Below are 25,506 nucleotides of genomic sequence, written 5' to 3'. Positions count from 1 at the left end.
GAGAATATTCAAGACAGTAGACATAATCTAAAGATTGTTGATTTTCCCTTTTCTATGGTATAAGAGAATACCAATCCTGTTCATTTGCAAGCTCTATCCCAATATATAAGTTAAAAAGGAAGGCAGGATTAAATATCGATCAGTCAGTCCATAGTCTGATCCGATAGTGAATAGTGTCAGTTATGAAAGCTCCATGAGGGCAGGGATTTTTCTTTTTGGTTTACTACTGAATATTTGTGGTCAACAGACTCAGTAGTTTCTATTTAGAGTAATGCTTAATAGGTACTCAATAAGTGTGTGTTGAATGGAGAAATGAATGCTGAACAGATTGTATTTTCTTTCAGACTTCTCATCAGTTGAAGTTGGAGCTCAGTTCAATGCAGGATCAAGTCATACAGGCCCAGAATAGTTTAAAACAAAAGGAAAAAGAAGAACAGCAGCTTCAGAGTAAAATAAATGAGCTAAAGCAATTGACTGAGCAGAAGAAAAAGCAAATTGAAACACTCCAAGGAGAAGTTAAAATTGCTGTTTCACAGAAGGTAATGATATGATATTTGTTTACTTTTTATGGGAAGAAAAACTCTGCAGTTAAAATAACCATATGATAGTTAACACAAGTGAGTTGCAACAAAGAGAATTTTACATATATGCCCAAATTTTCTTTAAGTAAATGTATAATGTACTTAATTATCTGATTAAATATCTGTTTAGATTTCCATTCACTATAACCATGTTGTTAGATACTTATTTAAAATCTTAGCACTAATCATTTGTCTGATAGACATAAAACTTTTTATGTCTATTTTACAAAAACTTTTTGTAAAATAACATGTAACTAACAATGTTAAGAGAATAATTTATACAACATTTTTAGTATATTAGAGAATTTAAAAATAAGTTATCCTTATTAAGGGAAATAACCAAGAACAAAAATCACAAAGATATTTAAATATTTAGTAGTATAGGTTTCATATAGTTTTTTGTTTTTAAGTTGTATCATAATGGTTTGTTTCCAAACCTATGCTAATTTATTATTAAACATCTGTCCTTCATTCTTAAGTATGTTTTAATGTCCAGACCAAGAGTTGATAAAAGTGGATTGAGCTTAATATTGGAACAAAAGCAGGTTTTTCCCAGTGTTGATATGTGCATATTAATTCATCAATGGAGAAGAGAGATATAATATCCCTAGTATGTGAAACAAAGTATATCATGTTATTAATAGTTGGTTTGTCACATTACTAGAGGGGAAAAAAACCCACAAATACATAATTTATGTTGACCACTGTTTTTATGATTATTACAGCCACTTTACAAAAAAGTAATTTTCTTATAATACGAACAGGAGTAGACAAATTTGTCTATCCTTTTTTTGTGTGTGTTATCATATATATAATCATACATCAGGATATAATTATCACAGTGTGTATTTTGTTCTCTGAGTTGACATCTTGAGGTCATTTTTCTCCCAAAATCTAGTAGCCTCATATTCAAGTTTTCTTAGACCTTCATTTCTATATCACGATTTAGTAAATTAAAAAAAAAAGTCAACAACTATTTTTAGTACATTTTCTCTTTAATTTAATTATTAGTTATAATATTTCTTCCAGATGTATAATTAATGTATATTGCCAGTACTGTGCATGGCTTTATTAAATGGTTGTTCAGTTGGTAAAGAATCTGCCTGCAATGTGGGAGACCTGGGTTTGATCCCTGGGTCGGGAAGATCCCTGGGAGGAGGCCATGGCAGCCCACTCCAGTATCCTGCCTGGAGACTCCCCATGGAGAGAGGAGCCTGGTGGGCTGCAGTCCATGGGGTCACAAAGAGTCAGACACGACTGAGCGACTAAGCACAACACAGCATGTTAAATAACATGTTAAGGATTTTGAGATTTAGAGGAAATGCTCTTATTGGTAGTTGTCTTGCGTGGGACTGTTATAATGAAAATACCACAGGCTAGGTGGTTTAAATAATAAGCATTTATTTCTCACAGTTCTGGAGACTGGGAAGTTGAAGATGAAGGCAGCTGGCATATTGAGTGTCTGGTGAGGGCCCACTTTCTGGCTTGTAGACAGCTGTCTTCTTGCTGTATCCTTATATGACTGAGAGATTGTATTTCTTCTTGTGAGCCCACTAATCCCATTCATGAGGGCTCTACCTTAGTGACTGCCAAAGATCCCTACATCCAAATGCCATCACATTTGATCTAGGCTTCAACTTGAATTTTTGGGAGTCACAAATATTCATAGCAGTAGTTACTTGTATTAGTATATAGATGCTAGAAAAAGGAACACCTTTATAACTTGGGGAAGACAGCATTTTGGAGGAGTATTGAGTGTATAGCCAGTCTCTGTAAATTAGACTTGGAATTTGGAGTACCTAGAGAATCATTGAAAGGCAATAATAATTTGGTTTTATTGAGGAGTAGTGTACTTTCATGGAAAGAAGGTACATTTTAGAGCCAGATAAATCTTAATTCAAATTCTGTGTGACACATATCAGGTTTATGGTCACAGGAAAGGATCCATCTTTCTGAGCTAAATAAAGTGAGGTCATGGAGTTGTGAAGACGGAGATAATGTATTTAAAGTACCTAGTAGTATGCCCAGTGCCATGCAGAAGCTAAATAATTGTTGGGTGTTAAATAGAAGTATAGCAGACTATGATTGAAGAGTGTCCGTGTGCATGGTAGACCATACAGTGATGGTCTATGGAAATTTTTCACTGGGCCACAGCGAAATAGGAAAAAGAATACATATACATACATTTTTTAATGTGACTGAGTCACAAAGGATTCAGCAAGGCTATAAGTCATCAGTTCCTGTACTAGGAAACCTAATGTGGGAACACAGAATGAATAGGATATGGCCTCTGTTCTCAAGTAGCCTATATAATTTAATGAGGAAGCAGATACATAAAGAAAACTGTAATAAAAAGGAGAATGAGGAAAAATTAGAACTCCGTGGGAATTTTGACTGGTTTTCTAGAGGAGCTAGCATTTGAACTGTTTCTTTGAAGATTATTATAATTTTGAAAGGTTAAAAAAGGAGGGAATTAGATATTTAAAAGGAGAGTAAACAATATTAGCCAAGTTTGCAAAGCTTAAATGCTGTTATAGATTTGCTGTTGGAATACACGGTAAGTGGAGAAGTGAGGAGAGATAAGGCTGTAGAATTGGATGAAGTCATTCTCTCTGTAACCTGTTTTTGGCGTGCATACTATTTTAAGTAACTTGTATGTTTCAGACAGAACTTGAGAATAAACTACAGCAGCAGTCAATGCAAGCAGCACAGGAACTTGGAGCAGAGAAACAAAAAATATCAGTGTTACAAAACACCTATGAAAAAAGTCAGGAAAATCTAAAACAGCTTCAGTCTGATTTCTATGGGAAGGAATCTGAACTGCTTGCCACAAGGCAGGATCTTAAGGTATAGTGAATTATGTTATAAAAACCAATAACTTGTTTTATAGACATTCATTAAAGGATTGATTTGAACCCAAATGGGCATTAGAAGTCTTAAGTGTTTGTGGAATATCATGCTTGTTGTTTATTTAATTATTATTTTTGGAGAAACATGCTTTTTAAAAATTATTTTATATGATAAAATATATAGTAAATATAGGCATTTACAAATAACATCTTTAATAGCGAAATAATTTGGAAATATGCTAGTTGCTACATTAGCTTATCTAAGGACTTTGCTGCCTTTAAGAAAAAAAACTTGAACTGTTGTTAGAAAATCTGAGTTTTAAATGTAAACCACTTGTGAAAATGCAAGGAGATTTATTGTTGCTTGTCAATATTGACTTTATGTTTGTCAACTTCCCAAGACTATTGTAATGCATAATATTAGGAGATTATAGCTCAAAGTAAACTTAAATCGTCTAAACATATATGGATACTTTGGCCTTGGCAATACAGTTGGATTAGATGAAGTAATCATTTTTACTAAAATGAAGGATATACAAAAAGGGTAAATAATTTTTATGTAGCATTATCAGTTGTCTAAGGGAAATGGAACATTTGTATTCTCTCACAGAAGGTTTAACCAGTTCTCTCTTTTTTGCCACAGTGAAATTAGTATGCCTTTTGATTCTTTCCTGTGTCTGAATGTTTGTTTCTTTGCTTAATTTAAAATGCTTTATTGAAAAATTCCATTGAAAATCACAGAATATTTTTATATATAATGTATAAATACACTATTTCTATACTTTATTCATAGGTTGCTATAGGGAAGGCTTTATGAAGGAGGTAGAACTTGCCCTGGTCCTGAAAGATAAGAATTTGAATACAGAGAGTCTGAGAAAGATCAGCTCACTCAGGGGACACTGAGGAAAGGAGTAGCAGGGGGAATCAGCAAAGCCAGGAGGCAGTCACCATAATTGGTTTGTTAGAGCGCTGGTTTGTGTTTGGAAATTAAAATTAAAAGGGCTGGGATTAAATTGTGTGGTACCTTAGATGTCTAGCAAGGGTGACTGACTGGACTTTATGTTGAGTTGGAGGTAGCAGGGAATGAAGAGTCTAAGCAGAGGAGTAAAAGGAAGAGAATATATACTTAACCCGGAAGTGGTTTACAGATAGCTTGGTTTGGATCTGGTGTAAACTAGTGCTGGGGGGATTAATTAAGAAGCTGTCTCCCTTTCTTCCTCCAGTAATCTAGCTGTGAGTTGATTAGAACTGGAGTTAAAGAAGATGGAACAGAAGAGATTAATTGGAGAGAGAAGATGAAACAAAAGGGCTGAATAATATAGAGTGCAATGGAATGAAGGAATCAATGGTGACTAATGATCTGACAAAGCAACAGGAGATTGGGGAAAAGAATTTCCATAGGGCCAAACAGTAGATATTTATATGTATATATTTAAAGTTCAAAATTAGCAAGAGTTGTTTTAAAAAAAAAAAAATACCACCTGACATTTAGAAAGTGTCTTATTATATTCTCTTTCTTTTTTTCCCTTTACAACACTATTGAAAGTCAGGGAAGGTTGTTGAAAAGTTTGGACTTGATCCTGTCGGCAGGAGGGAATCACTGAAAGGTTTTGTTGGAATTTGTATTTTAAGCCAACGTGGCTGAATGTGGGGATGAGAGAGGAGACTGCAGTAGTCCAAGTGCAGATGATGGTAGCTTGCGATGGTAGAGTAAGGATGGACAATGTGAATGAATTTGATGGACATTTAGGTGATAGAGAAGTTGAAACCTAATGACCGATTTAAAAATCTTTAGAAATCTTTTTCTTGATATGGATGTGTTATTTACCGAAGAGCATAACATAATAACAAGACTTAGATCTTTCAGATCAGTATTTTTTCATTAAGCCAACAATTATTTTTATTATGCCTGAAAGCTATAAAATCATGTTCTAATTTTATACATGAAAGAAAAATTCAAATGTAAACGTGGGTAAGAGAAAGACAGGGATAAGGCTGCTGTGGAGTTTAATGACTGTTGAGAGGCTGTGGATAGACACTGTCTACCAAAGCTTTCTTTTGCAGATGAAACTGAGGCCCCCCTTGGTTGGTGACAGGCCTAGTGTTTTGCACAGTGACAGAAGCATGACTGGGTCTCAGCTCTTCTGATTTATAGACCTTTATTCTTTTACCATCATTTCACTAGATTTTTTTTTTTCATAAGATAGGATGTTGACAGATTCTATGCTAATCCTTTCAAAATGACATCTGAACTATTTAAAAAAAAAAAATCCTCAGAAAGTTCAAGTGATATTTATAGGCCAAAATAAGGGATCAGCCATTCTTTTCCTTTTGCTTCAGTGATTATTAAATAATCTTGTGTAAAAGAGAGAAAGGGAGCGGTTCAGAACCTTGTAACATGACACCTAATCAAGACTGCCATCTGTGGGCTGATGGTGTTACCAAGACACCAGTAGAATGGAAGCTGAGCTGGCTTGATCTATGCCTTTAGCCCCATCTGCTGGATTACTTATGAAGTACCAAAGTTTGTTGACTAGATATTTTAAACTGGCTATGCTGGGTGCTATTCTTTGATGTCCAGGAAAGGTAGAAGTGGAATTTAACTAAAATTTGCACCCTCAGTGAAGTGAAAACTCTAGGATAAAAAGTTTACAATTAGGTATAAATCTTCTTAGCATAGTACTATTCCTTGTGTCGTTTCACCCAGGCATCAAGAAAACGTAATAACTAAAAATTTTAGAGGTTTATGTTGAAAGAAAAAAGGGGAAAATTGTTTAACAGACCAAAAAAAACAATAGCTACCATGGAACAGTGCAGAAAATGTTTTGTTTGCTAGACTAGTACAATGTGATTGGGGTATTCAGATCAGGGTGGTGCTTGATCTGTTCAGGGATTTGCTTATTCCCGTGGCAGTGGGTGAGTTAAAGATAACCCCAGTAAACCATCAAGTGGGAGAGGGAGTTCTCCAAGGGAAAAGATGCTAAGCAGATGAAAACAGTGCAGGATGCAGCAGAAAAGGTAAAAGGAGTGATCTGAAATGGCAGTATACTGCTGAATGTCACAGATGAATATCCAGAGGCAAGTACAACAGTGTGTCTTGGCTCAGAAAAGAGTAGTGCAGATTTTTAGCTTGACTTTAAAGATTTAGTCATTAGGATTCTGTGAGTTCAGAATTTTATAGGCTGTTATTTAGAACATGGGCATTTTGGAGTTCTTGTCCTTTTAGGCTCTAGCAAGAAGTGGTATTCTTTAGCACTAGATCAGGACCTCTGTTACCTAATTACACTTGTGTAGACCTTATTGGCTAGGCTTTGACACATTTTATTTTTTCCTCTGAAAACAGTCTTACCCATTGTGATACTTAAATCAGTTCCCACATGCCCGTGGAACCTTCTTTAAACATTCCATAGAGAACATTCACATTCATTTTTCTGTGCATCTGGCACATAGCAGATGCCTGTACAACTTTGATTTTACACTCTGGTTCTGTTTTCCAGTTCACATGGCAAGCTTCTTTCAGGGCCATCTTTTACTGTCCTGTCTACCTTCGTAGTATATTCAATTAATGCTTAGCTGCTTGATTAGTAAAGGACTAGCAGCTTTAGGTCTTTACCCAAAAGGAAGGTTTATGGTTCTTAGTGTTTTACTGGATGCCATTAAAAATGGAAATTTAATTAGAAAAGACTTCTGAAAAAAAAAAAAAAAAAGACTTCTGAACTGAGTTATTTGTAAGGAATTATCTCTTTCAGGAAGCTTAAGTCCTTTAAATAAGGTTTTCATTCATTTTTCATCTATCCTTTACTGAATGCTTTTTTTTTTTAAAAAAAAAAACATTTTGTATTGGAGAATTAATTAATTAATTAATTAATTAATTAATGTCGTGATAGTTTCAGATGGACAGCAAAGTGACCCAGCCATTGTTGTTGTTCAGTTGTGTCCAACTCTTTGCGACCCCATGGACTGCAGTATGCCAGGCTTCCCTGTCCATCACCATCTCCCTGAGCCTGCTCAAACTCAGGTCCATCGAGTTGGTGATGCCATCCAACCATCTCATCCTCTGTCGTCCCCTTCTCCTCCTGCCTTCAATATTTCCCAGCATCATGGTCTTTTCTAGTGAGTTGACTCTTCACATCAGGTGGCTATGAATGCTTACTATAGCCAACCTTAGACAACAGTGATTCCTCCTGAATTATATCTTCTGCCTTTTTTTCAAAGAAACTATATCTCCAAGATAAGAAAGATAAGTTTTTTCTAGATAGAAGAAGAACATCTTAGAATTATTTCCCTTAGCAGCTGAGAGTGGCAAAGTTCCTGCCATTTTCCATTCTCCACCTGTTACCATATCTACCCCCAAATCAAAACCTAGTATGTCAAAAAACTTGTTTTTTTCCCCAGCTTCAACTTCTTGAAATATCTGGGCCTTCCTACAGTTGGTAACTATGAATTACATTAACTGACAGTGCTACCTACACCACATAGATGAGAAGTTAAGTTGGATGGGGTGAGCCTTGTCAGAAGTAGAGCCTCTGATGTCTGGTTGACTTTCCTGTTTTAGTTCACTTGGTCAGATTGGTGATTTAAAATACATTTTCCTCCCAAGATAAAAAAGCTTATCTATAAAATAAAGCTTTTAGTATGCTAAGGGTCATCATAGATCCTACAAAACATATATGTATATATAATGTATGTAACTCTTTTTAAATTGCTTTTTTCCCACGTCTCTCCATATATTCATAACTATGTTTGATATGGTTCCTACTTATTTGCTATTCTTTATACCACTTAGCCAGTAAATACTTACAGATTATTCCTAGCAACTTTGGAATTGCTTTAGTTTTATTATTTTACAATACAGATATTTTCCATAGGCAAGAGCGTTCTCTCTCTCTCATTTTACTGAAGGGTATAACATACTATCTTAAGTATTTCTTTCCATTATGCTTATGCATAACTGTCATGTATATTAACCATTATGTTTCTGTTGAAGTTTACTAAAAATGACATAATAATTTGGGGAAATTGTTTTTTAAGTCTGTAGAAGAGAAGCTTTCTCTAGCACAGGAGGATTTGATATCAAACAGAAATCAAATTGGAAACCAAAATAAATTGATTCAAGAACTGAAGACCACCAAGACTACTTTGGAGCAAGATTTAGCAAAGAAAGAACAGCAATTGAAGGAACAGAATAAAGCACTACAAGATATGCAAAAAGAAAAGGTATTTTATTTTCTGACTAAATCTAGAATCTTAAGAGTTACAATGGCTATAGAGATCTAGTCAAATCTCTCACCCAGTAGAGGCATCACCTTTATTTTTAATAGCTCTCTCAGACGGACTTCTAGTTTCTTATAAAAGAGTTTTGGTAATTGGAATTCTAATGTTAGGAAGCTCCTTGTCATTTCTGTCCATCTTCTTACTGCTTTTTAAGTTTTACAAACAAATCTGGTTTCTTAGGTGTTAGGCCCTTGGTTATTCAACAACAGATATTATAGCTCCTCAACTATTTCTCATGTAACATGTTATCCTCTGGATTTATTAATGAGGTAATAAAAGGTCTAGGAATAATTCTTAAGCTTGTTAAAAATTCTTGAAATTAAGAACCAATTTTTTCTAAGGGGAAGTAGGGGTGTATTTTGTATAAATGATGCTAGGTTATGAAGTTGAAAGCACTGTATTATGCTTAGTACATTTAATGATCAGTTAAAATTTTATATGAAAGGGAAATTCAGATTCTAGGAAATATTTTATTTTTGGTTTTATAATTGGAATCATATATTTCCATTAATTGATATATTCTAAAGTGTACAATTCCTAAAAGTTCTTGGTATATCTTAATTATGCAATTCCTCAATTTTTTTTTTTTTGCTATACCAAAAAAACCTGGGCTCTCAACAGTGAGAGAGTGGAGTCCTTGAATTACCTTTAATTTAAAAATTGGATGGAAAATAATTGGGGGATATTTTTGTGGTGATGGCACTGGTGAAGCTGGAATGAAATTTATAATTGGTGCCTCAAGTTAGAAAATTCTGACACAACTGTATAGTTTAGAGGCCTTTAATTACAAGGGGTTTAGATCAAGTAGATCTTGTTTTAGTTTTTGATTCTACTTCTATTTATCTTCTCTGAGTCTTGGAGAATTAAAAAAGGAGAATTAAAAAGAGCTACCTGGTGTAGAGATTAAGTTAGATGATGTATAATATTCCTCCCTAGGTGCCCTATATAAAGACAGTGATATAAAGATAATCTTAATAAGTGTAAGATGGTAGTTTTGGCTACACTTTAGCCAGACAATTTTACAGTATTTACTATTTAATCCTTTATAACAGTCTTATTGTTTATATTGTATAAATAAGAACACAGAGGTAAGAGAAGGTAAGTAACTTGCTTAACTTAGGTCGCAAATAGTCGGACACGACTGAACGACTGAACTGAACTTAGGTAGAAAGGGGCAATGACAGTCATAAATAGAAGCAATCATTTTTGTTACATTAATTTTAAGTACTTACTTTAAAATTATATAAATCATTTTTTCTATAGTCACTAAAAGAAAAAGAACTAGTAAATGAAAAATCTAAATTGGCAGAGACAGAGGAAATTAAGTGTAGACAAGAAAAAGAAATTGCTAAATTGAGTGAAGAACTTAAGTCTCACAAGCAAGAAAGCATAAAGGTATGTGAAGATTGTTTTTCCTTTTGTACTGTATTAGTGTTGTTAAAGAGATACGTGTATGTATGTGTGTGTGTGTGTGTGTATATATCTATATGTGTTTGTGTGTGTAGAGATATACACACGTACAGGCTGTATTTATCCGTTTATTTAGAACATAGTATGTGCCAGGCACATTTTTTTTAAATTGGAAGGTGACTGTTTTACCGTATGGCGCTGGCTTCTGCCATACACCAACCTGGGTCAGCCGCAGGCACACACGCTGTTCTTGACAAATACTCCTGCTCTCCCAGTGTTCTTAGACTGTAGTGTCTATACACATGTTGAAACCATGTTAACTTTGCTTCCAGATTATTAAATAAGGTAACCCCAGAAGTTTAAATTCTGTTGAGATGATAATCTGGAGAGTTATCCATTAAGCTTATAGATAGTAAACTTCAAAATATGTGAGTTTAGGATTAGGATTTTAAGGGATTCTGTTTTTTAAATTGTTTTTCTTCCCTAAAATCCTTTAATCTGTTATTTAGAACATTTTTCTTAGCATTAGCATGGCTGGCGTGCACTTAAAGAAATTGAATTGCTTATGATTTGCTTTTAAAGTGTTACTCATTTTCATAGAGAAAGGTTAGATTTTTCTCAGGTGGTATCATAATTACCTCTTCTATCTATCAATATACTTGCCGGTTTACTTTATAATTATCTCTTTAGATCATTATGTTCTTCTAGACTGACTTCCTAAAAGCAGGGAATGTATATAATTTATCTTTTATGAATATCCCTAGAACCTAACAGTGTGTGATGCCTAAATGTTGACCAGTAAATGCTTGCGAAATGAAGAAAGGGAAAATGGGGGGGGGGGGTAGAAATTTTTCATATAATTTAATCAAAACATAGGCATTGCAAAGCATCAGCTAAATTTGATTGCTGAGCAGCAAATACATAATCTTGCACCTTTTTAACTGTTTGAAATACTGAACTTTAAGAATTTCATATGAGTCTAAAACTCATTGTTTGTATTGAGATAAGCTGTATAAATTTCAGCTTTTTTTTTTAAAAACTATAAAGGATGATTTATTTTGGTCTTACTTTTTCATAGGAAATAACAAATCTCAAGGATGCCAAACAGCTTTTGATTCAGCAGAAATTAGAGCTTCAAGGGAAAGTAGATTCCCTGAAGGCAACCCTTGAAGAGGAGAAGAAAACCCAGCAAATGCTAAAAGAGCAGATGAAAAAGGAAGAAGATGAGCTGAAGAAAGAGTTTATGGAAAAGGAAGCTAAATTGGTAAGTTAATGGTGGGAGGTGTGTTTTCCAATCGATTTTCTAAATTAATCCATTAAGAGAGGATTTTTCTGCATAAAAGTTATGATTCAAATGCTTACCTAACATTTTTTTAAATTTTATTTTTAATTGGAGGATAATAACAATATTGTGTTGGCTTCTGCCAGTACAGCAACATGAATCAGAATGGCCATCATCAAAAAATCTACAAACAGTAAATGCTGGAGAGGGTGTGGAGAACAGGGAAGCCTCTTGCACTGTTGGTGGGAATGTAAATTGATAGAGACAGTATGGAAATTCCTTAAAAAACTAGGACTAAAACTACCATATGACCTGGCATTCCCACTACATTTTAATTTTTGATTTAAGATAGAAGATGTGGTTTGTTTAAATAGCTAACATGTGATTGGAAATGTTTATTCTGTAATTATATTTCAGTTTATATAAGTGAAAGTTCAATAAAACAATTAAAAAAAACACTTTTAGTGTCAGAAAAACAAGCCTATAACTATGTAGACTGAGGTAGATGACATGAGTGCTGATCATGTTAAACTTGTTTAGTTAACTGAGTGTTGATGTGGGCGAACGGAAACTGCAGCTTGGCCTTAACGCCGACTAGAGTCTCCTTTTCCTTCTCTAACTTGTGCATGCCAGATAGGAAGCATCTGGCTTTCCTCTGTTGAACTGAGTCCAAATATCCCCAGATAATTTGACTGCTAAATGTTTTCAGTGAAAAATTGTAGTTTCAGGTTCATGTGGTGATTTGAAGTAGTAGTATTATTTTTTGGCAGTTTGATAGAGACAGGAGGATACATTTGGAATTTGAGACATAAGAAAATGCCAGCTTTGTCTCCAGGGCACTTGCTATCCCTAACTATGTGTTCTTCCCCTGCTCTAGTGGGAAAAAGGAAAATCTCCATTTGCTTTACTTTAGCTTGATTTTATAAGAGGCTTGCTGCCTATCATTTCAGTCTTAAGACTTTTAAACCAGTTCAAATTATGCAGATGTTTGTGGAATCAACTTTATTAGTGCCTGCTTTCCTGTAGATTATTATTTTTGCGCCATTATTTAAAGTTCAACAACTTAAGTTTATTTTGCACTACTTTTGTAGTAGGTTTTTTACCTACTGTTGTTCCTTTTCTCAGCATTCCGAAATAAAAGAAAAAGAAGTAGGAATGAAGAAGCATGAAGAAAATGGGGCTAAACTTGCCATGCAGATTACAGCATTAAATGAAAACTTGGGCACCATGAAGAAAGAGTGGCAGTCCAGTCAACGGAGAGTCAGTGAACTTGAGAAACAGACGGATGACTTACGGGGTGAAATTGCAGTACTGGAAGCGACAGTTCAGAATAACCAGGATGAAAGGAGAGCACTACTGGAAAGGTGGTTGATGTCTAGTGAAATTAGTTTATTTCCATGCTAAGTGATAAAAAGATTGTATTTCACATTAAAAAAAATAGAAGTCTTGAGAGAAGTGCTCCTACAGGTTAAGCAGCCGTTTAAAAACTAACCCTTCCAACAATCTTATAGATGAAAGTAATGTATTATGTTTAAAGTCACTGAAGTGGTTATCTGTATACAGGGAAGGTCTGTAATGATTTTTTTTTTTTTTTAATTATGTTTGCATTCCATTTTAGGTGTCTTAAAGGAGAAGGTGAAATAGAAAAGCTTCAAACCAAAGTACTAGAATTGCAAAGAAAGCTGGATAATACAACCGCAGCAGTGCAGGAGCTAGGCAGAGAGAATCAGTCCCTTCAAGTAAGTCACCTGCTAACGTGAGGCAGTTGTTTAGCCTAGAACTTCCCTTAGTGAAAAGCGTATTTTTCACATTAAAAAAGAAAACCTCATATTTAATAATACTTTTAAATGGCTACTGAGTTGTAGCAGTACTGTAGGTGTTAATGGATAATTAAATATAAGATTTATAGAATTTATCTGAGAGACCTCAAGAAGTGGAGAGCCATGTCATTCATGAGTTGCCATTATTGGGAAAAGTCAAGAACACGAATGAATGAGTCCCTGTATGTTGAAGTGATCTCACTATATGCTCAGCGTTGCGAGGAAGGATTGCTTGATCCTTAGGATTAGAATGCATTGGAAATCATCGAAGGTTAGAAATTACCAACATCTTTGAGGAATAACATTTGCTTTACTTATTGTCATTCATTTGTAGCAACTTTTGATAATGAAAGTTGACCAAGGTATTTCTAATTTTTAAAAATGTATCCGTTTTAAAGCTTGGGCACCTAGTTAGAAATTATAAATCATTGTTTATAGCTTGGAGTACTATTTATTGAAACTTTTTCTCTTTAATAGATCAAACATACACAGGCGTTGACTAGAAAGTGGGCTGAAGACAATGAAGTACAAAACTGTATGGCCTGTGGGAAAGGCTTTTCCGTAACAGTGAGACGGGTAAATGGTTTTTATTACTATGGTTCTGGATTTTATTCCTTGGTGACAGTGTTTTGACCATCAAAAGTGTCCTGCATTTGACAGACTTCAAAAGTTTTGCCATTTATTAATTTAAAACTACAAAAAATAATTAAATTTCATGCACTCTAATTTCTTTTTAGCCCATGTATTTCAATTTTAGTTTTAAATTGAATCATTGTCTTCCTACTGAGTTACTCTCTGGAATAATCATTTTCTGAACCAGTGCATTCATGGTCAACTCATGTTTTAGTCATCGCTGCGTTCTCTTAAAGGAGAAAAAAGAGATAAAAAGAAATTCTGAATAATGCCATTATGTGATGTATCCTATAGAAGAAATTATGCCCAAAACATTTTGCAAATAGGAACAGTTTTTCACTTGATAGAGGTGCTTTATTAAGTACTTTATTAAGGCATTTATTAAAATCCTCTGAAGGTGGTTCTGAGAATTCCAAGATAAATTCCATATTTAATGTTTAGCATTTGATTAAATAGGAAGCATTCAAATTAACTAAAGGGATTAAATTGATATTGAAATTTTATATTATTAAATAGTACATCAATCACTTGAAAGTTAATATACTTTCACAGTGCAAGTTTGCTTTCTTCTTATAGTCTCATAATACTTTTGGTATAGTTTTTATGCTTGAAAATGTTTAATTTTTGTCATTTACAGCATCACTGCAGACAGTGTGGAAATATCTTCTGTGCTGAGTGTTCAACCAAAAATGCCTTAACTCCTTCTTCCAAGAAGCCTGTTCGTGTCTGTGATGCATGTTTCAATGACTTACAAGGATAATGGGTTACGACAACTTCAAAGTAATATTACAGTAACATTAGATTTTTAATAAATGCACTTAATAGAGGTCCTGGACTACTACTATTTGATTTGGACAGTGGTTGCAATACTAAACCAAATTAGAATTCGTATATTTTGGAATGTTATCAAGTAAAATTCTTCTATTTTTGTGAGACTTGAGTTCATCTTTCTCCATTTACCCCTGGAACAGCTTTCATGCCAAGTTTAGAAGTAGCCAATGAAATGTAAATAAATTTTGGACGGAAAATAGCAATGTATTTTTTTAAATATAATTTCATTGTTCAGAAATGATATGAATACACTTCCGTAGCTGCTTCTTTCTCCCAAATTTAGTGTATGGAAATGTATATGGGTGATGTTACCCTATCAGATATATCGCACAATAACACATCAATTATATTAAATATTCTCATTATAAAGTCATGCACAGAACTATAAAGCTTTCTTTTTTTCTTATATATAGGTCCATAGCTCAGTTGCATTGTTACAAATTTACTACTCAAGTGTTCTAAATACAGATTATGTTTAAATATGTATTAACCATGAATTCAAACATGGTTTTTATGTTAATTATATTAAGTTCTCTTGGGTGGATTTTATGGCAATCTCTTTAAAATTAATTTGCTTATTTTATGACTATCCATATTTTATCCGTATTATGGCTATTCTCGGGTTGTATTTAAAGATTAGGGTTAATTTTTCTTTTTTGTCTTTCTAACTCATTTTTAAACTCCCACATATTCTTAATTAAAAATCCTACAAAACTTACCAGCCTCACCCCCAGTTGGAAGGTGAATAACAAATTGTGTAATGGTCCTATTCTGTGTTTAAGTAGGAAGTCTTCTGAGATTAGCTTTCATTTTATATCCTTATTTTGTCTCTCCAGCATCTTCAGGAATCTGAATTTGCTTTTTTTAATGGATCTTCTTTTTTGAAGGTAATTTGGTTTAACCTTCTCTAGTATATAGCTCAGCTTCACTGTAATTGTGTTGTAATTTTGCATCTTAAAGCTAGTAACTGGTATTGCTATAGACTTATCTGTGAAAACAAATATAAATCGGCAAGGAGATGTTAAATATCCTGTTTTATATTTTCTACTTAGCTAACAGGGAAGAGTTTTTTAAAGTTTTGAACTTGACTTAAGATTTTAAAGGTTCTAAATTTGGGGTTTCATATCAACTGTGTATCTGTTTACTTCACAAAAATAATGCTATGAAATTACCTTGAAATAACAGTTGGATAATAGAGTATCGCCAAAAACAAATGTGTTTAGGAACCCCTATATTAAAACCAGAACTGAAACAGAATGACTAATTGAGGGTAATTAAAAATTGGCTTATTTGTATGCTAAACAGTGGAATTAAAACTTTACCATAGTCTTAATTTGGAAAATTGGAAAACATCTGAAGAGTCATTAATATTGGTGTGTTACTCTGAGAAGAAATGTACAGTTATGTATTCTCAGTGCAATCATTCGGTAATGGGGGAGGGTGGGACCTAATAATTCATTAACAGTAAGTGCTTTCAGGTATCATGCTGAAATGAAATTATCATGTTATATTCTTCCTATAATGTATACAAACTAAAAGAGATTGCCATATATTCATTAATTTAAAAAACCCATTTAAGTTAATTGTTGTCAGTAGCTATCGAGGACCCTGACTGAGTCCCTGGACTCAGATAAATAACATACATCTTTGAGCATAAATATTGAAGAAATACAATGGTTCCTTATTAAAAATATGTTTGATGATAGAAACTATGCATTTTCATATACTTATAATTCAAATACTCTTAATTCTACACTTATAATTAATAAGCATGTTGGAATAACATTCACAGCACAGTTGTTCTTTTTAATGATAATGAAACTTCATGAGAAATTTCCTGGATTAGAATATTTGTTCATCTCCTAATTGGGTGCACTGAAGGCCTTTCCCTGTCTTGTTCCCCCTGCCCACATAGTCATAACAAATACATATGTGTTTGAGTATTTTCTACTTTTCATCTAGCTAATCTTACTTTGTAAGCCCCAAATAATTTGACTACATATTAAGTAGAAGTGAAACCTAAAATTTAGCTATTAGTCTCACCAACAAGGTGTTTTGGAAACAGAAGGTTTTTTTTCTTTTAATTAAAAAGTCATCCTCTTAGTGCTTACTGGTTCTACATTTTAGATGTCTACTAGTACTCTGTCAGTGATTTAGAGCTGGCACATACGGAGTCCCAGCTCTAATGCAAAGCATATTGGCATCACACGTTAGTAAATTCTAAGCCCCAGCACAGAAACGGGAGTTAATAATCAAGTCTTGCTGGGTTAGTGTACAATAAACTATACCTACGGAATTTTAAGTAGAAGACAAAGCTGCTGTTATAGGATTTATTTTGAAGAAAAAAAGAGGGAAACAAACACAAAAACCTCAACGCAGTGTATAATTTTGTTCAACTACCTCTTAATGCGGAATTAGATAGTTTAACAGTTTCCTCACAGTAATGTTAAATAGTAACTGCCAAATTTGTTAGTTCCCCATCTCTGTTGAAAATTATGATTATTTTATAGTTTGGAGAACTTTAAAGACACTTTTTTTTTTTACCTTGCATTTGCATAAAGATGTTTAGCTTTTAAGTGGAGAGCAAATTATGATCATATATTTTGATATTATTCATGACCTATTTGACTAGTTTTTTTTTTTTTAAATGCACTTTGGCTATGGATGATTTGATCCATAAGATTTAAATGTGCCATTAATTTAGTATTCCTAGACATGAGCTTGATGAATGGTATTCTGTGATTATATAATGTGCCACACATTATTGTCTTAATTGCCCTTTGCCTGAATTTTAATGATCAGTTATTGTTGCAGATGTGAATATTGTGTATAAACTTACTAAATTTATGTAAAATTGTATAAAATAGAATTGGAAATAGCTAGGTTCTGTGTAGAAGTAATGAATTTATTGTAACATGACGCAGTTATGTCTATGACATTCTGTACTTTCTGAACTGGATCATATTCATAACTTCTGTAGATACTTTTGCATGAATATTTTTTCCTTTAGATTTTGGATTCATTGTATTGTTTACTATTTGTGATCATGTAGTTGTGCCTTATTTGTGAGAGAGTTTAGCTCAGTAAATACTGTGATTTCTAAACTCAGTGAGTGGAAGGTTATTGATTATAAATGTAACTGATAAATTACATAACATTTAAATCTGTATAAAGAACAATGGAAGGATCCTTTACTGAATTGTTGCTTTTTAAAAAAAAATGCTAAAGACATTAAAAATCATTTCTTTTAGTATATTCTGTGACCAAATTATTTTGTCAAATTATTTAAAAAGATAATGTAAAATGGCTAATATTTATAGACTTAGAACTTTGCACTTGGATATAGACAGTGGATGTGCTTTAATGTTCAACTTAGAATAGTAATTAGGTTCATAACTTCAAGAGAAATTACTAGTGCTATTTTGCTTCAGACATCTCCTTTTCACTCCATTATTGCAGAGAATTAGCAAAACTAAAAAATATTAAATAATATTAATCCCTTGTTTCATTGCACATTTAAATTTAATAGCTAGGCAACCACTTAGATACTTTTCTGATGGCTTAATGTACTGTTGCTTTTTACTGTCCCCCTACCCTCAGGAACCAAAGTTTTAGAAGTGATTTTTCATTTTACTCTAATGTGTTTTCCTCTGAAGAGAATGTACATATCCTCAAACACTTATCAGATGTGGTCTTTTGTGAGCTTTATAGAATTCCACTTCAAATACATAGCATATTATTCTTTTAAATTTTATTGTGGTAAGAACAGTTAGTATGAGATCTACCCTCTTTTAAGTGTACAGTACAACAGATCTCCCAAGCTCACTCATATTGCTTAACTGAAACTTTATGCCCAGTGATTGATTAGTAACTCCCCATTTCCCTCTACCCCCTGGCAACTATCATTCCACTCTTTGATTCTATGAACTTGAGTATTTCAGAAATCTCACATAAGTGGAATCATGCAGTATTTGTCTTTCTGTGACTGACTGACTTCCCTTAACATAATGTCCTCAGGCTTCATCTATGTTGTTGCCTGTTTCAGAATTTTCTTCTTTTTCAAGGCTGAATAGAATTCCATTGTATGTACATACCAGTTTCTTTATCCACTCATCAAGGTTTTTTCCACATCTTGGCTATTGTGAATAGTGCTGCAATGAACATAGAAGTGCTAAGATTTCTTTGTATATAGCATATTCTAAAGCTGTTTTACATCTTAAATAATTAAATTTACATGTTAATTTAGTCAATCTTTTTTTTCTCCCTTTGATGAGATTTAAGGGAGAAATCAGTTTTGATACATACGTGTTTACTGGCCTCATGGAACTAAAAGGAATCTTGAGAGATCACCTAGACCTACCTAATCCACTGCTCTTTTCCTAGGTTGGCTGATCTCTAGGAATCCTTGCAAGATGATTTTTTTCTAAAAAATACATAAATTAGTTTTCATCTCTAAGAACTTAAAATTTGTTCTCCTGTACCTTTGCCTTTTTTCTTTCTTAGGCACTGACAGTAGTTACTGGTTTTCCTTTCATTTTCACTTACTCCTAATAAATACGACTTTATTACACAGAGGCTGTGACCACCCCCCCCCCCCCCCCCCCCACCTTCTAATAGTGCTTGGCCCTTTAAAAGTGTTATGTTGCACTTGTCTGTACTGCCTGGTTCACATGGTGAAACGTGCATTCTTCTCCAAGAATTAAGTGTTCACATGCCTTCCCCAAGCGTTATCCTCTCTATCCCATTCTCCAGCTTAAGGAGATCAGTTTAAGTATCATTTGTCTTGCTGTCTGAGTTGATAAATATTACTACTTCCATTTTGGAAACTGCAGAAGGTACTATGTCTGAAATTGTCTAAAATGAAAATCACAAATTTCATTCTGAGAATAAACTAATTCCTTACCTGCAGTTAATAGTATATTCTATCATGATAATAATTCAACCTGCCTTTCTTGGTAAGAATTCTAATGATGTTTTCAGTCCTGCCAAATAAGATGCAGTGATGGTATTGTGCTAACTCACACACACATTCAAACCAGAAAGTTTTATGAAAAACTCCATTATTCAAAAAGTGAGATTTACAGAAAGATATGCTACTGTTTCTATGAAACCTCCCAAGTAAAACTTAACTAGTAAAATTAGAACAGATAATTGCTTTTTTCTCAAAACAATGGAATTTAGTCTTTTGGGATTTTCTCCAAGTTAAGAGTATTATAAAGTAAACCTGAGATAAGTGTTGGAGACCAGAAATTTAAAAACCGCTACTAAGATGAAGACATTATTATTCATTGCTTAGTATGTTAAAAGAGCAATCCAACTTTGTATGAGGTAGGATTGTAGAGCAGTAAAACTGATTTACAAACCAGGTAGGAGACTTGGTTTCATTACAGATACACACAGAATCAGATGCTAGAATTCATCTCAGACCCAAGCAGTGGGCACTGTTTCCCACCTGACACTGCAGCCACCTGATTATCCATTATGAATTCTAGTAGCCACATACTTCCCTCACCCCCTTTTCAAGCCTGCCTGAAGCATTATGAGATACTCTGGGATATCAACATGTGTATACTTAACAAGAAATTCTCAGGGTTCAAATTTGCTGAAGTCATTATTACTCTACCCTGAGGAGTACCTAGCTCAAATTCTGAAACTTCTTTAAAATGCTTATTCTAGGTCATCCCTAGGTTAAGTGCTGCAAGTTTGAATGAAAGAATACCTTAGTCCCTAATGTCTAAAAGGTGTGCCACTTGATTTAGGTCCCTAAATCTCCGAGGATTCTGCAGGCAAACTGAATGAGGACATTTTCTTGGTTTCTTGACTCTTGGTGAAGCAAGAGATTGCTGCTGTTATTTGTGCTATCCATGTTCTCTGTTAAAGAAAAAATATAGTGAGAATGTTAAACTGAAAATTTCTAACATATTTGGATTAATATTTTCCTTTGTATTTGTTGACTTGCTCTTTAAAACTGAAGACCGATGAAACATTTGCCTGTCTCCCATTTTCTGTCTTAAATAAAATGTATCATAAATACCTCCAATCACATGAATGCAATGGATTCGATGAGTATGGTATTCTGGATAAACAGTTGTGAGTAATCAAGAAACCATAATAGTTAAGGATGACTAATTACAAAGATGAGTATTGGGAATGTAAGTAGTTTGAAAGTTGAATTTCTTAAATATCCACTTTGTGTGGAAATAGAAGTTCTTAATCAGCTGGCATAACTTGAAAAGCAGGCTGAGGGAAGAAATCGAGTCCTTGAAAATAATGCAGGCTTCCATTAATTGGCCACACTGCTGTCCTGATGAAAGCCTACCAGGGAAAGACGAAAATGGAAACTTCTAAGATAGAGACACCAGAGTCAGATATAGGCAGCCGCTCTTCAGCTCCATAGCTGTAAAAACTGGGGCCTATTTTCAAAGAGTGAAGAGAAGACTTGGTGGTTCATTACTGCAGGAGCCCCTCACTTAAGCTGGCATCATACTGTTTGCATACGGGGCTTTGAAATTGATTAGAACATCTTAAAAGCATGCAATCCAAAGCAGTTTTACCCTCATTTCCTATAGGCCTTCCAGAAGTCAGAGGCAGCTCTTAAGCTGCTGCTGAAGGAGAAACAAGGGAAGCTGTGTCAACACTGGGGATATAAGAAAATGGTCAGTGCTGAGGTTTCTGAGCCTGATGTGGTTAGATACTCATGTCCTTCCTGTCCTCCCAAACTTGACAAAACTTTTCTTTCACTGTTCCTTAATGAGTTTTTGGAGTGAGATTTTTTTCCCTCTTACATCTGAAGAATCAAAACCCACAAACCTGAAATACCTACCTTGATGTTTTCCGTTTGGGCTTGTAATAAGAACGCTGCTATACATTGTCGATATCTGTTTTCATGTTGTATGAGGAAAGCATTTTTCAGCCCAAAGACTAGAAAAAGATGAAGGACAAGACAACAAAGCATTCAATATGAAATCCATAGTTTCTGAGCTTAAGAACTTGGATTTTTGTTTGTTTATTAATGTGTGGGAGTTTTCTGTCCTGTCTATGAGAGTGCCCACTTAACTATGCAGACCTTTTTCTTCCCTAGCCAACAACTTCCGGGACTTAATGAAATACATTTGTGGCTTAAGTGATGGAAAATGTGTTCCTCCCCAAAGAAGAAATTTAGTGTATTAGATAGACTTTGTGTAAAATAAAATACTAATATGAAAAATAATCAGTTTCTTTGACCACCCCCCGCCCCCCCACCATTCCTTTTTTTGTACTTAAAGGCAAGTTAAACATCAAGACAAGGGTTAAACAAATTAAGATGTGGCAAACATACAAAAACCACCTGAATGCTTCACAGCAATCCAAGAAAAGCAAAAAAAAAAAAAAGGACTCAAAATCCAACATCCACCAAATTATGTGAAATGTAAAACAAAAACAAAAAATGTTGGCGTGGTTTCTGTGTTTGAAAAGAAATGGTCCGTTCTGTCGTTTCCTAGCATCTCTTAAAGAAACAACAGGAGATTTTCCCGGGAAAGCAGATTTCCTTTCTTTTTATTACTACAGCTGGAGCTCTTAAAATGAAAGTTTGTCCTTGAATTATTGATACAACCCTAGGGATAAAGTTCTCCAGCCTACATATTCTTCCTATAGTCAGTTTATGTCTAGGAACAAAGCCAAGCCAGGTCGCATCGAGAACTACAGAGGAGGACGGGTGCCTCTTCCTGGCTGACCGTTAAGCTGACGCTTGCTCACAGCTGTTTTTCCTGTTCCTTGAAGTTCGTGGGTTTAATTCAGACTCACTGAGGCAAGTTGAGCCTCATTTCAGAATTGAAGCAAATATGAGACTTTTATTTTCTTAACTGTGAACTACTTAACTCTTACAAACTGTTAACAGTCCATCCCTCATAATTCCTAAATTCTACCACAACAAAGCCTGACGAGGTCATGAAATTCTGTCCAGCTTTTCTGGGGTGAGAGAACTTAAACCTATTAAAATGACTTTCTGGAAAAAAGATCTGGCTGTGTTTGTTTAACTTCCTGATTTTTCTCCTTATAAATTCCCTGCAGCAAGTGAGGCTTTAAAGATCAGGTGGTTGTTCTTGGCTGGATTTCAGAATCCATTTTCCTCATAATCTGTAGTTCTCAGTTATTTAAGGTATCCCTCATCTGTTTGGTTTGTAATATGACTACTAAAGACTTCATAAGCAAAAGTATCTTGTATGGCGAGGCTTAGAAGATAAAATAAGGTGATAAAAAAATTAAAAAAGGAGTAGCTCTTTTCTCCCTGATGTTCTAATAATTAACAATAGTTGACATCATTTATTAAGCACTTACTATCACTAGGCACAGTGCTATGTATTTTTCCTTATTGTCATTTAAACCACACATCGACTTTATAAGATAGGAAAACAGCCCAAATCACCAAAACAATCTTGAGAAAGAACCACCTCGGTGCTGGAGGAATCAATGCTCCCCGAGCCCAGACTATACTGCAGTGACCGAAAGAGTGTGTATGGTACCAGCACAAAAACAGACACATAGATCAATGAAAGGACAGAAAGCCAGAAATAAACCCATGTACTTATGGTCAATTAATCTACAGCAAAAGAGGCAAAAATATATAATGGAGAAAGACAATCTCTCCAAAAAATGAGCTGGGAAAACTGGACAGCAATGTGTAAAAGAATGAAATTAGACCACTACCTAATACCATACACACACACACAAAAAAAACCCCCTCAAAATGGATTAAAGACTTAAAAGTAAGACTGGATACTATAAAACTCCTAGAGGAAAAGATAAGTGGGATACTCTTTGACAAAAATAGCAATATTTATTTGGATTCATCTCCTAGAGAAATGGGAACAAAAGCAAAAATAAACAAATGGGACCTAATTAAAAATTTAAAAGCTTTTGCAGAGCAAAGGAAACCATAAAAAGAAAACCTACAGAAGAGGAGGAAATATTTGCAAATGATGCAGCTAACAAAGGATTAATTTCCAAAATAAACAGCTTATACAACTCAGTATCAAAAAAGCAAATAGCCTAGTAAGAAATGGGCAAAAGACCTAAACAGGAATTTCTCCAAAGGAGACATACAGATGGCCAACAGGCACATGACAAGATGCTCAACATCACTAGTTATTAGAGAAATGCATATCATAACAACAATGAGGTGCCACCGCACACAGGGCAGAATGTCCCATCATTAAAAAGTCTACAAATAATAAATGCTGGAGAGGGTGTAGAGAAATGGGAATGGGAATGTAAACTGCTGCGTTCACTATGGGAAACAGTATGGAGGTTCTATAAAAAACTAAAAATTACCAGATGACCCAGCAGTCCTACTTCTGGGTATATATCTGGAAAAGACAAAAACTGAAATGATACATACACCCCAATGTTCATATCAGCACTATAGTAGCCAAGATATGGAAACATCCTAAATGTCCATCAACAGATACACACACACACACAGGAATATTACTCAGCCATAAAAAAGAACAGTGCCATTTACAGCAACATGGATGGACCTAGAGATAAGTAAAGTGACATCTTAACAGAAAGACAAATACAGTATTTCTTATGGAATCTAAAAAAGGGATACAAATGAGCTTATTTACAAAACAGACTCAGAAAAAAAATTCATAATTCTCAAAGGGGAAAGGTAAGGGAGGGATATATTAGGAATCTGAGATTAACAGATACACACTCCTATATCAACATCGTGTCTGACTCTTTGCAACCCCATGAACTGTAGCCTGCCAGGCTCCTCTGTCCATGGAATTTTCCCGGCAAGAATACTGGAGTGGGTTGTCAATTCCTCCTCCAGGGAATCTTTCTGACCCAGGGATTGAACCTGCATTTCTTTTGTCTCCTGCATTGACAGGTGAGTTCTTCACCATTGTGTCACCTGGGAAGCCCCACTGTATCAACATGTGAAACAGAAAAAGAGGCCTTCCCTGGTGGCTCAGTGGTAAAGAATCCACCGGCCAATGCAGTGGACACGGGTTCGATCCCTGATCCAGGAAGACCACACATGCTGTGGGGCAACTAAGCCTGAGCGCCGCTACTGAGCCTGTGCCCAAGAGCCCAGGAGCTGCAGCTGCAAGGCCCGCATGCTGCAGCCGGCTGCAGAGCCCGCATGCTGCAGCCGGCTGCAGAGCCCGCATGCTGCAGCCGACTGCAGCTGGCTGCCCTGGAGCCTGTGGTCCAGCAGAAGCCACTGCAGTGAGAAGCCTGCACACTGCAATTAGAGAGTGGTCCTCACTTGCCGCAACCACAGAAAAGCCCACGCAACAACAAAGACCCAGCACAGCCAAAGAGAAATAAAATTAAAAGACAGATAAACAAGGACCTACTACATAGCACAGGGAATTAAATTCTTCAGTACCTTGTCATAACCTACAATGGAAAAGAATCGGAAAAAAATGTGTGTGTGCGTGTGTGTATAAAATGGAATCACTGCTGCATACTTGGAACACTGTAAATCCACTATACTTCAATTTTTTAAAAAAAGTCAACTAATTCCAAATAAGGACACAGATTAGGTGTAGTTTTCTAAGGTCACACAGTTTGTGAATGATACAGCCAGGATGTGAAACTAGGTTTCTGTCACTTCAAAGCACAATCCCTTTTTTTCAGACTTTATTCTGTTTCACCCTACAGCTATTCTGACTCAGGCACTGTATCTGAACAGTTAAAATAATTTAAATTATTTAAAAATTTAAAATAATTTAAAAACAAAAATGAAATGGTCGTGGCAAATTAAAAAGTAACAAAACATGGTGGAAGTATGGTTTTAAAAAGGTACTGATTTAAGAAAGAAAAGAAAAAAAAAA

At 34.7% G+C, this 25,506-nt stretch overlaps 2 protein-coding genes across 3 annotated transcripts in view; one reads left to right on the top strand and one right to left on the bottom strand.

Annotated features, from left to right (window-relative positions):
• Window positions 1-17,935, top strand: part of EEA1 (early endosome antigen 1) — a 124,924-nt gene extending 106,989 nt beyond the window's left edge. For both annotated transcript variants that reach the window (XM_043881146.1, XM_043881156.1), the window contains 9 exons: window positions 345-539; window positions 3,246-3,428; window positions 8,462-8,647; window positions 9,968-10,099; window positions 11,193-11,378; window positions 12,522-12,760; window positions 13,015-13,135; window positions 13,694-13,792; window positions 14,487-17,935. In XM_043881146.1, coding sequence (XP_043737081.1) covers window positions 345-539; window positions 3,246-3,428; window positions 8,462-8,647; window positions 9,968-10,099; window positions 11,193-11,378; window positions 12,522-12,760; window positions 13,015-13,135; window positions 13,694-13,792; window positions 14,487-14,609 — 1,464 coding nt within the window. In that variant the 3' untranslated portion in view covers window positions 14,610-17,935. The remainder of the gene's footprint in view (window positions 1-344; window positions 540-3,245; window positions 3,429-8,461; window positions 8,648-9,967; window positions 10,100-11,192; window positions 11,379-12,521; window positions 12,761-13,014; window positions 13,136-13,693; window positions 13,793-14,486) is intronic.
• An 838-nt stretch (window positions 17,936-18,773) lies between these two features.
• The window catches only part of PLEKHG7 (pleckstrin homology and RhoGEF domain containing G7), an 88,988-nt gene continuing 82,255 nt past the window's right edge, over window positions 18,774-25,506 (bottom strand). The window contains exons 16-18 of the mRNA XM_043891078.1: window positions 21,504-21,601; window positions 20,400-20,551; window positions 18,774-18,831 (exon numbers count right to left, since the gene is read on the bottom strand). Coding sequence (XP_043747013.1) covers window positions 20,444-20,551; window positions 21,504-21,601 — 206 coding nt within the window. The 3' untranslated portion in view covers window positions 18,774-18,831; window positions 20,400-20,443. The remainder of the gene's footprint in view (window positions 18,832-20,399; window positions 20,552-21,503; window positions 21,602-25,506) is intronic.

The sequence above is a fragment of the Cervus elaphus genome, chromosome 3 (assembly GCF_910594005.1).
Source record: "Cervus elaphus chromosome 3, mCerEla1.1, whole genome shotgun sequence".
NCBI classification, from domain to species: domain Eukaryota; kingdom Metazoa; phylum Chordata; class Mammalia; order Artiodactyla; family Cervidae; genus Cervus; species Cervus elaphus.
The sequence above is the reverse complement of the archived record's forward strand: the minus strand, read 5'-3'. Positions and strand labels throughout refer to the sequence as shown.